The sequence below is a fragment of the Globicephala melas genome, chromosome 8 (genome assembly GCF_963455315.2).
Source record: "Globicephala melas chromosome 8, mGloMel1.2, whole genome shotgun sequence".
In the NCBI taxonomy this organism is placed as follows: Eukaryota; Metazoa; Chordata; class Mammalia; order Artiodactyla; family Delphinidae; genus Globicephala; species Globicephala melas.
The window spans coordinates 5,633,558-5,648,031 of record NC_083321.1 but is presented as its reverse complement, the minus strand read 5'-3'; the positions used below and the strand labels follow the sequence as shown (position 1 = coordinate 5,648,031).

Here is a 14,474-nt window from a genome sequence, read left to right as displayed (position 1 = left end):
CCTCTGTCTGACTCTCAGCTCCCTCCACCCCTGGTCTGACCCCACCTGCCTCCCAGCCTTGCCACCCAAAGCCTGATGACAGCAGTAGTGGAGAGACTAGGGGATGACGAGGCTGACAGCTGATGGCTGGGGGATGGGGTCCCTCCCCACCACTCCTTGGGGCAGGGAGTCCTGATCAGTGGTTACACACCCAGCCTGGTGCCAGGTCACTGTCCAGCCCTTTGGTGGTTTTGGGGAGGAAGGGGCCTAAAGGTTGGGGATGTCCTGGGGCACTCCCTCCATCCAGGTGAGGCTTCATTCAGCCTGCTGACTGTGGCCCTGGGTGAGCCTGGAATGGGAGTCAGGGGTCTGGGCTCTGCCTCTGTGCAGGAGGGGCCGTGACTCTTGCCCTGGCTACCTCTTTGGGCCACAGTGAGGTTTAAAGGGGGCTGAGGGTGGTTTTTCACCTGCCTGGCTTGGAACTCCATGAGGAATGATGTCATGACCTGTGTGGGGAAGGGTGTGAAACCCCAAAACTTCTGCCCTCTGTTTGTCTGAGCTTCAGTGAAAACAGTCCAAGATCTGGGGGTCCTTGTGCCCATTTTTTAAATACATGTTTTGACTCTGTCTACTAACAGGGGTGGGAGGTCAGGTGACAGTGAGTTTCCAGTTCAATTCTGTCTTTATTCCTGGCGTCCAAAGTGCTTCACTCTCCAGGCCCTAATTAACCCTCAGCCTCACCCCCTGCACCAACTCCCCAAACCAGCCTCACCATCATCACAGGGAAGAACCACACCACGCCCCCCAACCCCCAGCAAAGGATCCCCCCTCCCCCTTGCTTCCATACCTTGCACGTGCTGTTGCCTCCGTTTGGAACACTTTATCCTTCCACTATCTAACTGTGTCTCACTTTTTCCTGCAGACTCTGGCCCCTTTTCTCAGATGGGTTTCCTGACCACCCCCAACCCCGGTGAGGAGCCCCTCTTCCCGACTCCCGTCCGCTGCCTGTCCCCCCCACCGTTGTAGCTCTTATCACAGTGATGTCCTGCCTGTCTCCCATTCTAGGCCGTGGGAGACTTTGACTTCAACGGTTCAGGGTCCCCAGGTCCGTGGGCACAGGGGGCCATCAGTGTTGGTTAAATTATAAGAATCACTCACACATGGCATCACCAACCACGTACCAGACCCTACTCTAAGCGCTTGACAGATGGAAGGTTCCATCGCTTTCTCCAGACCATGACCGAGGCAGAGGTGAGACCCGCCTGTAGTGAGACTTCCTGGTGCTGGCTGGGGGAGGGTAGGCCCAGCTGGCAGTGCCAGTGAGTAACGCATAAAGGCCTGCCAGATCACCCCCTTCCCACCCGCCCTGAAACACCTGTAGGGAGGCCGTGGTGTGGAGGGCTTCTCCAGAGCCCTGGGGAAATGCACATTCATTCATTCACTCATTCATTCATCCATCAAAAGTCACCAGCTCCTGCTGGGTGCCCCGCCTAGGCTGGGCACCAGGTACCCAGTCCCTGTCCCCAGCAAGCTAGTGGGCCAGCAGGGCTGACCCCCACCTCCCTTCTCCCGGGGAAGGGGGCCAGGACGCTCCTCTTTCCCCGTCCACACCATCACTGCCCAGCTACGTGTCTGCTCCCCATCAGACCAGGGTGCGCTCCTGAGGACGGAGGCCGAGTCTCGGTGCCCACTCCTGTGACCTAGCGCCCCACACAGAGGTGTGTCTTCCTCGGGCCGCCTGGGACCTGGGACGCGAGGGGCAGGGCCCAGCCGGCGCCAGGCCTCGGAATCCGCCCGGCCCCTCACCTGAGCCGCCAGCCGCCGCCCGCACTTCCTCGCCCCGCCCCGCCCCACCCCGCCCCTTCCACATTCCTGCCCCGCCGGCCCCGAGGCCGCCGCTCCGCGGCGCCTGGCCCTCCCTCCGCTGCCCCGCGATGAAGGCGGCCCAGGCCTCAGGCGAGGAGGCGCCGCCCGGCGCGCGGTCCGTCAAGGTGGTCCTGGTGGGCGACGGCGGCTGCGGGAAGACGTCGCTGTTGATGGTCTTCGCCGAGGGCGCCTTCCCCGAGGTGAGTGCCGGCCCCTCGGGCTCAACGGGGCGCCGCGGCCTGGGTGCATCCTTCTCCACCCCGGGAGGGAAGTGCGCCCGTTCTGCCTCCCCGCAGAGCGTGGGGTCGAAGGCAGTTCTCACTTTGCCCGCGGGAGTGACATCGCCTGTCAAGTGCCAAGAATGCCACCTACCCGGGGGAGGTGTCCCGGGGACTGAATTAGGCAGCCTGGGGAACATAGAGGGTCCTAAGAGAGCACTTGGCGGCACAGCCTGGGTAAGTGGGACGGACAGCCTTGGCTTCGAATAACGGCTTTGCGACTTACAGCTGTGCGCCCTGGGGCAAGCCGCTTACCCTCTCTGTGCCTGTTTCCTTAACTGCTTAATAGGAATAACCGTGGTGCCCACCTCCCAGGGTCGCAGTGATGAGAGAGTTCATACAGGTCAGGGGCTCAGCTCTGAGCTGCAACAGGAAGGACTCACTGAAAAGTGGCCAGCGTTTTTCTTGGGAGACATCGTGTCTTCCCCCAGCTCTTGCCCCTACAGTGGATGTCCCGTGGGCTCAGCCTTGGAGAGTAAGAGCACACCAGCCGCTCAGACAGCTGGGTTAGCACCTCAGTCTCCTCCAACAAACTCTGGGGCCCTCAGTACTTTGCTCAGCCTCTGTGAGCCTCTGACCCCTCGCTCGACCTCGCCGGGTGGAGAGACCCGAGGGTGGTGGTGAGGTGGAAGGTAAGGCTGAGAGACGGCCCCGAGTACCTGGCATGTCCTTGACGCCTGAGCATGTGGACTGTCACTCCTTCACTGACATGCCTACTGCCTGTCCAAGCGGACTCACTGGTACCAGGACGGGCTGGACACACCCACCCACCGTGCCCCACTCAGCCCAGTTCCCCTGGGAGTCCATGCGTGGGTCTGCTTCCAGCATCACGTCCCCCTGCCTGCTGATCCCAGCCCCCGCCAAAGCCCTGGGGTGGTACAGCACTGGGGGGTTGGATGCGGGAGGCAGGAGCAGCCGGGCCTGCTAACCCAGAGTCAGCCTTTCTTTCCACTATGGCAGCATCGAGCCGACTCTTGCTTTGTGGTTTTTGGAGCTGATGTCACATCCTTTGGCCAGTCACATTTTTTTTAGCTGGGGGGAGGGATGTGTTTCCAGGCCCCCAGAGGCTGCCTGTTAGAACCCAACAATTATGGCAGTGTGGGGAGCACCACAGAGTGCCACAGAGAGGCTAGGCCAGCCGGGGCCCAGAAGCAGTGCTGGGAGGGGTGGTCGCTCACCACCACTGTCCTGGGCTCTGAGATGGCCTTGAGAGTGAGACCCATCCCAATTGCAGAGAGGTTACAGTGCGGAAATGGGCATCTCACAGTTGATGGACAGTGTGTTTTTCACAATTTAAAAAAAATTAATTAATTAATTATTTTTTTGGCTGCGTTGGGTCTTTGTTGCTGCACGCAGGCTTTCTCTAGTTGCAGCGAGTGGGGGCTACTCTTTGTTGTGGAGCGCGGGCTTCTCCTGGCGGTGGCTTCTCTTGTTGTGGAGCACGGGCTCTAGGCGCACGGGCTTCAATAGTTGTGGCTCATGGGCTCTAGAGCGCAGGCTCGGCAGTTGTGGCGCACGGGCTTAGTTGCTCCACGGCATGTGGGATTTTCCTGGACCAGGGCTCGAACCTGTGTCCCCTGCATTGGCAGGCGGATTCTTAACGACTCCACCACCAGGGAAGTCCAGACAGTGCATGGTGAAGGACACTCTGAAGGGAAAGGGAGAAGAACATGCCTGTCACCAAAGGGCTGGACCTGCCTTGTCTAGGTTCCTCTCCTGTTTGGGGACCCTGATTTCCTGGGACCCGTCTGCCTCCAGGCACAAGAGACACCTCTCCATTTATTTATTTATTTATTTATCTATTTATTTATTTATTTATCTGGGCACCGCCCGGCTTGCGGGATCTTAGTTCCCCGACCAGGTTTCGAACCCAGGCCCCGGCACAGAAAGCACAGGGTCCTAACCACTGAACCGCCAGGGAATTCCCAAGAGACCTCTTCATTTAAAAGAAACACAAGGTTTGAGAGCTGGCAAGGCCTTCATTTTACAGATGGGAAAACTGAGGCCAGAGAGAAGAGTCTTGCCTCAGGGCACAGGGCCCCACAGTGTCCTCCTGTCTGTGGTCCCCCCACCCAGCCCTGAGCAAGGGAGCAAGGCCTGGGCACCCAAGATGCAGGCGGTCCAGCACGCCCCTTGGTGCAAAGGGCTTGTGTCGTGGCAGGGTTTTGAAAACCTTCTCCCCTGTTGCTCAGACCCCGTCCTTAAAAGCTCCCCCTCTTTATTCCTGTGCTTGTGTAAAAACCCATCCTGCTTCCATTCATCCAGCCTTTGTGGAGACGGGGTGAGCTCAGGCTCAGCAGGCCTGGGGCGGAGGGGCCTCTGGCCTGGGTGACCTCCCCCTGGGGCCAGGCAGGGCAGGTAAGAGAGACAGAAACAGGGGCATCCTGGTTGGATTGTGGAAGGTTGAGAGGCAAAGGAGGGGCCCCCAAAAGCTAGGAGCTCCCCAGGGCAGGCAATGAGTCTTTATTAGTTGCTCCCGGGTGTCCAGAATCGGATCCAGAGAGGGTGCTCATGAATGAATGAATGAGTAAGTGAGTGAATGAACAAACATAGGTTAATGTCATTCCAGGAGGAGGGGACGGCAGGAAGGCAGGCTCAGAAATGGGACAGTCTGGACGAGGACAGAGATAAAAATAACAGTCCCGGCATGTGTACAGTGCTTATTTTCTACCAGGCCCTGTGCTCAGGGCTCCGCATGGAGCTCCTCCTTGAATCCTTTCAGCAACGTGCTGCGCTGGGGGCCTTAATAGACCCACTTTTTAGGCGCAGAGGAGGCCAGGGAGGCTCAGTGCCTTGGGAGGGTGCACAGCTACAGAGTGGCAGCTCTAGGCCTCCACCCACCAGCCGACTCCCCCCCAGAAACTACTCCACTCTGCTCCAAGCTACTCCAAAGAGCGGCAGTGCCGCGGGCACTCCTGGGCTCTGGCCTGGGCACTGTGACCACCAGCTTCAGATGCCGCCTTCTCAGCTGCCCCCTTGACCCCTTCTTCCTCAGAGCTACACCCCCACGGTATTCGAGCAGCTCACCGTGAATCTGCACGTGAAGGGCAAACCCGTGCACCTCCAAATCTGGGACACAGCAGGTGGGTGCCAGGCTGGGGGAGGGACAGAGTGGGAGGAAGGGACCCACTACCTTCCTTCCGAACCAGGGAGGCCAACCAGTCTCCAGGGAACAGGTGTTGGCCAGGATTAGGGCCCCCGGGAGCCTGACCCCTCCTCGCTTCGGCATCTGTGTCTGCTGCTTCTCCAGCCCAGAGCAGCCCACCATGTCCTGGAGGTGAATCGGAGCTCTTAGCTCTCAAGGGATGGACCGTTCCTGGCCTCCTGAGCGGTCCACCCTGGCTTTAGCTTCTGTAAGGTCTGTTTGAACGTGACCTCTGCCCTCTAGCCTCCTGACCTAGCCCATAAGAGGGTTCAGAGTCAAATCTACATCAGAACTCAAAGCTAAACTCTGGGAATCCCAGCAGCCCCCTTACCTTGGTTGGGCTGTGATATCTTTGCCCAGGTCCCGCCTGCCTCTTTCTTCTCATCCCCCATCCCCGCCCCAAGTCCAGGGCAAAGCAGGCTTCTGAGTGATGGCCTCAGACATCCCCCACTCCTTCCAGAACAGGGCTCTCTCAGCAGTGGCACGTCCCACAGGCCAGCCAGGGGAACACAGCCCCGAGGGGGACGTTCACGTGTTGGATCCTGAGGCACAGGTCTAGGCCCTGATCCAGACCATCCCCATCGACACCCGCCCCTAGTCTTGGTTGGGGTGACCTCCCTGATGCTGGGGAGGTGCTGACAATGGGCAGGAGATCTGGAGGGAGTGACCACCCCTATTCTACCCAGGGCAAGTCGACTACGACCGCCTGCGGCCCCTGTTCTACCCTGATGCCAGCGTCCTGCTCCTCTGCTTTGACGTCACCAGCCCACACAGCTTTGACAACATCTCTAACCGGGTGGGTACAGCGGGTGGGGGGCAGACAGGCACAGCCCCATAGCCGGGCCACTCTGCTCCACCCCTACCCTTGACCCAGCAGACTGTCAGAGCTCGGCAGGCCCTGGATGGCATCGGGTCCAGTGCCTTTGGCATAAATATGGGGAAACTGAGGCCTAGAGAGACTTAGTCAGGGTCCCCCAGGGATTTGGTGGCAGGGTCTGGACTGGCCGGCCCTCTGACTCCCGGTCCAGTGCTCCTTGTCTGCCCCATACTGCAGACTCAGAACGCTGTGGCTCTTTCTACCGTGACCCTGCCTGAAGATTCTGGGCGACCCAGAGGCCCCCGCATCTCCCCAGCCTGGGCCTGCCCAAGGTCACACGAGCCATCAGTTTCCAGCAGCCCTCAGCCTCCATCAGTGTGACTGCTGGCTCCCAGCGGCCTCCCAGGATGTCCCCCAGTTATCTCAGAGGTTCCCGAGGCTGCACACAGGTGTCAGGGAAACGGTCCCTTGAGTTCCTCTGCTCCTACCCAGCAGCCACAGCCCCGCCCCCACTGCTGCCAGGGCCTCCATGCGCGTGTGAACGGCGTGCTCCAGGGTTCCTCAGAACACAGCCAGTGACAGCATTAGTAACCGTAACCACAACGATGATGGCAGCATTTATCGAGAACTTACTGTGTGCCAGGTACTGTTGTAGGCACCAAGGACCAGGCAAGTGGTGGCTGGGACCGGGGTGCCAGCAGAGGCGGTGGTGAGAGGCCAGCAGATCTGTTCAGAAGGCAGAACCGAACCGTCAGCATTTGCAGATGGATTGGACATGGGTGGGAGAGAGACATTTGACCAGAGCACCTGGAAGGTGGACTTGCCATTTCCCAAGATGAGAAGGAGCAAGCTGGGGGCAGGGAGGTGGGCGATGGAGGCCCGTTGGGCGTCCCAGTGGAGGGTCAGGCAGGCAGGCAGAAGTCTGAGGCTGCAGTTCCTGGGAGGGGGCAGGGCTGGGCAGATCCATTTAGGAGTTGCTGGTGGGGAAGAGCTGTGGACTGGGCGTGGGGGAGAGGGGGGCTGTCACCTGGAGACCTGGGGTCAACCAGGAGAGCGCGGCCCTGGGATGAAGCGCAGACCAGGTTTCAGAGGAGGGAGTGATCGCTGATGTCAGGGCTCAGGTAGGGTGAGGTCTGAGGATTCCCTGTTGCGTTTAGCAAAGTGGAGTCGGGGAGGAGACCCTTTTCAAGGGCAGTTCTGTGGAGGGGAGGACTTGCTGGGACCGCACACCGGCCCCATCTGGCTCCAGAAGCCAGACGGTTTGATGTCAATTTTTCCTGAAACTGAGCAGGCGTGCGCTGCTGGAGATCTAAAGCCTGGATTCCAGGCTCCCAGGTTATAGTCCAGACTGAAATAACCAGGCCCTGGAGGCTCGCATTCCGAAGAGCAGCTGACACGGGACAGGAGTGCCCCCTCCAACAGGCAACAGCTGCTGCAACCATGTTGTGAGATGCTTTAATTTTAAAGCCTCACTGATTTCTTTACATATTTTACCCTGTTGGGGAGACGGTCATGGGACCCCTTACCTTGCAGAGGTAGGATTCTAGAGCAGGTGGGAACCGGGCTCTGGGTGCCATCCCCTGGGTTCAAATTCTGCCACTTCCAGTTGTGTGACCAAGGGCAAGTTATATAACGTCCCTGAGCCTCAGTTAGTGCATCGGTACAATGGGATTGATAATAGAACTTGCTTCATAGGGACTTGGGGGGTTAATGTGTTCATTACATGTAAAGTCTTAGCCTGGCACAGAGTAGTTCTCCCTAAACTGGCTTTGCTGATTATTGTTGTGGGAGTTACCTGGAGGGCAGGAGAGCGGCCCACTCCCTTGATGGCTCACACATACCCCCTCCCCACCTCCCTCCCCACAGTGGTACCCGGAGGTGAATCACTTCTGCAAGGAGGTGCCCATCATCGTCGTGGCCTGCAAGACTGACCTGCGCAAGGACAAGTTGCTGGTGAAGAAGCTGCAGAAAAATAGGTTGGAACCTGTGACCTACCACAGGGTAGGAAACCCAGCCCAGGGCACGGGGGTAGGGGTGCCAGGAGAGGAAACCCCTGGGGTAATGCTGTTCCGGCCCAGCCTCTCAGCAGCACCAGACATCTGGCACCCGCAGGGTGTGGGTCAGGGTAGGGGTTGATTTGGAGGCAGTCATGGTCAAGAACTGCCGGGCTTGGAAGTTTCCAGCTGTGGGATGGAGAGTGAGTGAATGCGGTGCACGTCAGATCCTGCCTACGCGCTTCACAGCCGGGGGGGGACCCCCAGGTCTCCAGTCCACAGGCCCCTCTCTGCAGCATGCCTGGGTCAGGCCGGGAAGTTAATTCGTTGATGCCTCGAGAGGCAGAGACCCAGCCGGGAACTGAGGCAGGAAACCCGATGAAGCCATAGATGGGCTTGGTCAGGCCAGGGGACAGGAGCTGTGGGTGTCCTAGGAAGACGCACCTAGGATGGCCAAGGGGGCTGGGGGTTGGCTGGACGTGAGGCCCCAGCGGCACCCACCTGACGGCGGCCCCGTCCGCTCTCCCTGTTAGGGCCAGGAGATGGCACGGGCCGTGGGCGCCGTGGCCTACCTCGAGTGCTCGGCTCTGCTCCAGGAGAACGTCCACACCATCTTCCAGGAGGCGGCCAAGGTGGCCCTCAGCAGCCGCCGTCGCAACTTCTGGAGGCGGATTACCCAGAGCTGTTGTGTGGTGACTTGATGGGCTGGGGCGCTCCTTCCCTGACCACACCAGCGGCACAGGAAGGAGCTGGGCGCTGACCTGGCCAGTTGGCTGGGCTGGACCCAGTCCCCAGGCTGTGACCACCGAACTGTACCCCAAACAGATGGACACCACCGAGGCCGGGCCCCTGACTCTGGCGCTGGTATCCCTGGACTGGAGAGAAACCCCTCTGAAGCCTGAGGAAGGGGGTTCCCGGGCTCACCAGCCCTGTGGAGGGCTAGGCCTGGAGACCCCTGGAATCACTCCCAGCACCCAGCCCTGGACTACACATCCTGGAGCGGCCTGTGCAGCCTGGCGCCACCTCGTGGGTGTTCTCGGGCCTGCACCTTCAGGACCCGGTGGTGCTAGGACCCTCCAGCCAGAATTCACACCCTGCCCCGTCCCCCTTCGCCCTGCCCATCCCAGTGGTAACTGTAACACTAAAATGACATCACTTTTCAGTTGCGTCACGCCTCTTGTTTCGAAATGCCTTTACACACACGTTCCATGGTGGATAAGAGCACACCCCACGTAGGCACTGGACCCAGTGTAACTACCTTGGATCCAAATCCGGCTTTATCACTTTAGAACCCTGGGCAAGTTACTGGAATTCTCTGGGCCTCTCGTCTGTGAAATGGGACCAATCACAGATGACCTCATGGAACTTTGGGATGAGTAAGAGCATCATGAGACACCTGCGAAGAACGTAGCAGGTGCCTGGCACACAGTAAGTGCTCACAAAAGGTTCACAGGTGTCACTTTTATTTATGATAAATACAATAGACAATATTCTATAGATGTATGTAATATGACTGATAAAATGGATAGTCAGGGTTCTGCAGGAAAATAGAGCCAATAGGCTCTATATGTACAGAGAGAGATTTTAAGGAATTGGTCCCTGCGATTGTGGAGGCTGGCAAGTCTGAAACCTGTCGGGCAGGCTGGAGGTCGATGTTGCAGTCTTTCTTTTAAAAAAATATTTATTTATTTATTTATTTAGGCTGTGCCGGGTCTTAGTTGCGGCATGTGGGGTCTTCGTTGCAGGATGTGGACTTCTTAGTAGCGGCATGCGTGCGGGATCCAGTTTCCCGACCAGGGATCGAACCCGGGCCCCCTGCATTGGGAGCGCAGAGTCTTACCCACTGGACCACCAGGGAAGTCCCAATGTTGCAGTCTTGAGTCTGAATTCTGCAGGGCAGCAGGCTGGAAATTCAGACAGGGATTCCGTATTACTGACTTGAGGCAGAATTCCTTCTTCCTTGGGAAAACTCAGTCTTTTCTTTTAAGGTCTTCAACTGATTGGATGAGGTGCACCCACACAGAACCAGCCACTAACACCCACCCCCTCAGTTTCATTAGGAAACAGCTCCAGGGGTGGGACCACTTCCTCCAGGTGAGGGCTCATGGCTCAGGTTACAGAGCTGAGCTGAGGCAGAGGAAGTGATGTTAGGGACCTGCTCAGAAAACCCCACCTGGATTACAGGCTCCACTCCAGTGTTTTAATATAAGCTGCTCAGGGGTGGGAAACAACTTTTCCTGGCCTAGATTTCTAGCCTGATTGCTCCTTCCCCAAGCACACCCCATGCCCAGAATGTTCTTCCCTCTTCTCCCCCTGCCTGCCCTCCCCAGCCCAGTGAGCTAAGCCCAGTTCACACATCTCCTCTAATTTCCCCAAATGTGAGTCCCTGGAACCCTTGATAGTTATCTGGCTATAGGAAGCTTTTCACACTGACTTCTTGCACCAGACCTGGGCTTCCCTTGAAGTCAGGCTCTTCGTCTCCCTCACCTCTTTGTTCCCAGACCCTAGTTGGGGATGTGGCTTGGCCTCTTGGCATTGCAGAGAGGCAGAGTGTTCCGTCTCTCGAGTCAGTAGCAGATCTGGGTGTGAATCCTAGTCCTGCCACTTTCCAGAGCCATGTGACTTTATGAGAGTCACACTCTTTGAGCCTCAACATGCCATCTGGCAAATGTAGGTAATCATGCCCGTCCTAGAGTGTTGCTGTGAGGGTAAAGTGACAAACTGCTTGTCAGGTGCCTAGCACAGTGCCAGGAATAAAGGAGGTGTGCAGGAAACACGGGCTGGATTGCATGGAGTAGAACTGTACTGGACAGTGTATCCTATACGGGAGGGCAAGGTACTGAACCAGATGTCAGGAGACCTGAGCGCTGGCTCAGACTCCTTCCCTGAGACAACCAGGGACTCCATCATCCGTGCCTTCAACAGCCTGGTGTCCAAGGAGCTCCCTGATGTGCCTGAAACACCATGACAAGAACTAGGGGTATTATACAGGGAACCCACAGTTTGTGCCCTCAAAGCCAGATCTGTTTGCAATGCCACAGAGGAGGGGTCCTAACCCCAGCATGCAGGGGTGGTTGGGAAGCTACCAGGAGAGAAAAGGCACTTCCCTGAAAAGAGAGACAGCCCGGTGAGCCTGGGGGGTAATGAGTGCCACTGAGAGTCTTGTCGAATGTTGTGTGAGGTTTTGCCAGGCAGACGAGACAAGAGGCTCAGGCCAAGGAGGGCTGAGAGTATTAACTAGAAGGTGATGGAGTGGTGGGCTTGGTTCTGGAGAGTGTCAGTCTACTCACCTGATAAACAGGAGGAATAAATTCTGCCTTGTTGCCTCTTATCTCTCAGCAGGGTTAAGAACATCAAGAATGAGATGATTAGATAGATAAATAAATAGGTGTGATGGCCAGATTTAAATGTTGGGACTTCCCAGGAATTCCCTGGTGGTCCAGTGGTTAGGACTCGGTGCTTTCACTGCCTTGGCCCCAGGTTTGCTGGTCAGGGAACTAAGATCCCACAAGCCATGCAGCGCAGCCAAAAAAAAAAAAAAAAAAAATTTATATGTCAACTTGATGAGGCTACAGTGCCCAGTTGTTTGGTCAAATGCCAGTTGAGATGTTGTGAAGGTATTTTTTTGATATGATTACCTTTTTAAAAAGATATTTATTTATTTGGCTGCACCGGGTCTTAGTTGCAGCTTGCCAGCTCCTTAGTTGCGGCATGTGGGCTCCTTAGTTGTGGCATGTGAACTCTTAGTTGCAGTATGCACGTGGGATCTAGTTCCCTGACCATGGATTGAACCTGGGCCCCCTGCATTGGGAGCGCAGAGTCTTATCCACTGTGCCACCCGGGAAGTCCCGATTACTTTTATTTTTATTTAGTTAAAATAAAATAAATATGGCTGCGTTGGGTCTTTGTTGCTGTGCGTGGGCTTTCTCTAGTTGCTGGGAGCGGGAGCTACTCTTCTTTGCTGTACGTGGGCTTCTCCTTGCGGTGGCTCTCCCTCTGTGGAGCAGGGGCTCCAGGTGCGCAGGCCTCAGCAGTTGTGGCACACGGGATCCAGGGTGCAGGCTCAGCAGTTGTGGCGCACAGGCCGAGTTGCTCCGCAGCATGTGGGATCCTTCTGGACCAGGGATCAAACCTGTGTCCCCTGCATTGGCAGGCGGACTCCTAACCACTGCGCCACCAGGGAAGCCCCCGATTACTTTTAAATTTGTAGCCTTTGAGTAAAGCAGATTACTTTGTATGATGTGTGTGGGCCTCATCCAATGAGGTGAATGCCTTCAAACACTGCACTGAGGTTTCTGGAAGAAGAGGGTCACGTGGCCAGAAGTAGGACTGAAATTCAACTCTGGCCATTGCTGTACTTCACCCAGGACACGGTTTGGGAGGTCAAGGTCTGGGAACAACTGCTGTCTGTGAGCAGCGGGGAAGCAGGATGGGGGTCAAGGAGGTGGAAGGATCCACAGGTGTGAGAGGTGGAGAAGGGGGGCTTCTGGGGCCACTGCACAGAGGGGGAAGTGGGCAGGGGCCTGCTCTGATGGGGGCCGCTGGAGAGGAGAGTGCCTGCAGGGGAGCAGTTGAGGCAGGAACACTCACCTTTACTTTCTCTCCAGCCACACCTCCCCCCGCCCCCCACCCTTGGCTGCTTTCTTTTACGTTCTTGGAGAGCTCATCAACTTTTGACGTGATCCTGTCTCCCATTGAATTGCCAACTCCTTGAGAGCACGGACTGCGTTTGTTGGAATCCCCTGTGCCTCAAACAGTGCCTCGCATGGAAGAAGCACTAAAGAAATACGTGATGAACAAATGGACGAGTGCCGCGAGGCAATGCCCCACTTCAGGCTGTCAGCCGCGCCTGCCTGGACCACCTCAAAGGTCTCCCAGCCTCCAGGCTCTTGGCCTCCTTCATCCTCCCCATCAGCAGTCTTCCAAAGCACAGATCCAGTCACGTCACCTTGAGCCTTCTGCAGCCCCCCTGTCCAGAGAAGGTCTAACTTCGCCAGGTGGAGACCTGGGAGGTCTCTCACATCTGGCTGAAGCCCACCTTCCCCACCTTACGCCTAGGACACCTGACACTCCAGCCACACCCAGGGTAGCTGGACCAGCCTCCAAGTCTCTGCTCTGGCTGTTTCCCCACCTCGGCCTGCCCTTCCTCCCAGTCACCGCTTGTTCAAACCCCCCTCCACCCCCAGATCCTTCGGTGCCCAGCTCAGACACCACCTTGTCCAGGAAGCCTGTGGCTCTGCTGGCTTCCTCACTCCTGCATCACCGCACACACACGGACCCGCCTGCACACCAGAGCGTTTACTGTCTTTGCGTGGCCCCTTGGCTAAGGAACTGGACCTCTGTTCCCGTGCTGTGGGAAAGGCCAGCTTGGATTCCTCAAGATGACACATCTGGTGACGAGACCAGGCAGGGTGGCCAGGAGGGCAGAGGTGGGAGCAGGAGACCAGTTGGGCAGCTGCAGACACCCAGACATGAGAAACAGGCCACCACAAGTCAAGGCCGGGTGACTTCTGGGCTGGGAAGCGGTGGCTGCAGAGAGGGTGGACTGCGTGTGGGAAGGGTGGGGACGCTGAGAGTGAGGGAAGAATGCAGGCCTCACCCCTGCGTGCGTGAGAAGGCGAGCCCCTTCCTGAGACACCTGCTCTGGGAGAGGTGGGAACCACTTGGTGGCTGGTTTCCAGCTTCAGGCCCCCAGCCATCCCGGCCACCACACAGCTGTCCCAGGTGTCACGGGAGGGCAGGGTGAGTGGCAGCACTTGGAGATGCCCAGCTGAGGAGCCGCTTTCAGTTCCTCACAACCAGCCTGGCAGGGCGGCGTGGCCAGACGAGTGGGAGCCTGGGGAAGGTGCAGCCTGGAGGCCAGCTGGGGCCAAGAGCCACAAACCAGTGTCTTCATTTCTTCACACCGCCTCCGCCCAGCCTTGGGGGTGTCTGCCAGGAAGGCAAGGGGTAGGGGAGGGGACCCCAAGTCATCTTCCCCAGGACAGGCCACTCCCTGGCATCCTTGTGCAGGGAGGGTGGGGCACACTATCTGTGAGTCACGAAGCTTTCCTCTCCCCTCTGCCCAGACAGCACCCTGGGCCCCGCGTCTGGGTGTGGGAAGGGATGGGTGGCTGGCAGATCACCCACTTCAGGCCACCCTGTTTGCTCTCTCCTGCCTTTTGCTCTTGGGGACCCTTCCTTTGGAGGATGAGAACTCACAGCTTCCAGGAAGTCATCCCGAAGCCACTAGCTAGGGATCCAGCAGAGCCTGAGACCAGAGGGGCAGAGAGATCCAAAACAGCGTGGAATACCTGACCACCCACCCTACCCAGAGCTTGATCTCCAAGCTAAAGGCTTCTGACACGTAGGCCAGCTTATGGAAAGCAGGGGATTTTCCTAGTTTCAAATCCTGG

General features: G+C 57.6%; 1 protein-coding gene across 2 annotated transcripts; it reads left to right on the top strand.

Annotated features, from left to right (window-relative positions):
* The first annotated feature begins 832 nt into the window (after nt 1-832).
* Nucleotides 833-9,561, top strand: RHOD (ras homolog family member D). 2 transcript variants are annotated; one of them, XM_030833405.3, is made up of 7 exons: nt 833-949; nt 1,045-1,230; nt 1,626-2,045; nt 5,119-5,206; nt 5,955-6,064; nt 7,952-8,061; nt 8,613-9,561. In XM_030833405.3, exons 3-7 carry the CDS (start codon nt 1,914-1,916, stop codon nt 8,773-8,775), a joined length of 603 nt encoding a protein of 200 aa, XP_030689265.1. In that variant the 5' UTR covers nt 833-949; nt 1,045-1,230; nt 1,626-1,913; the 3' UTR covers nt 8,776-9,561. The 2 variants fall into 2 exon arrangements, with proteins under 2 accessions (XP_030689265.1, XP_030689264.1); XM_030833404.3 differs by having other exon boundaries at nt 7,952-8,086; nt 8,613-9,467.
* The last annotated feature ends 4,913 nt before the right edge of the window (nt 9,562-14,474 follow it).

Excerpts from the sequence above, each read along its gene's own strand:
- RHOD (XM_030833404.3), top strand. The coding sequence starts at position 1,914 with ATGAAGGCGGCCCAGGCCTCAGGCGAGGAGGCGCCGCCCGGCGCGCGG. Across the intron at positions 5,207-5,954 it reads CCAAATCTGGGACACAGCAG|GGCAAGTCGACTACGACCGC; the intron begins GTGGGTGCCAGG and ends TATTCTACCCAG. Across the intron at positions 8,087-8,612 it reads AACCTGTGACCTACCACAGG|GGCCAGGAGATGGCACGGGC; the intron begins GTAGGAAACCCA and ends TCTCCCTGTTAG.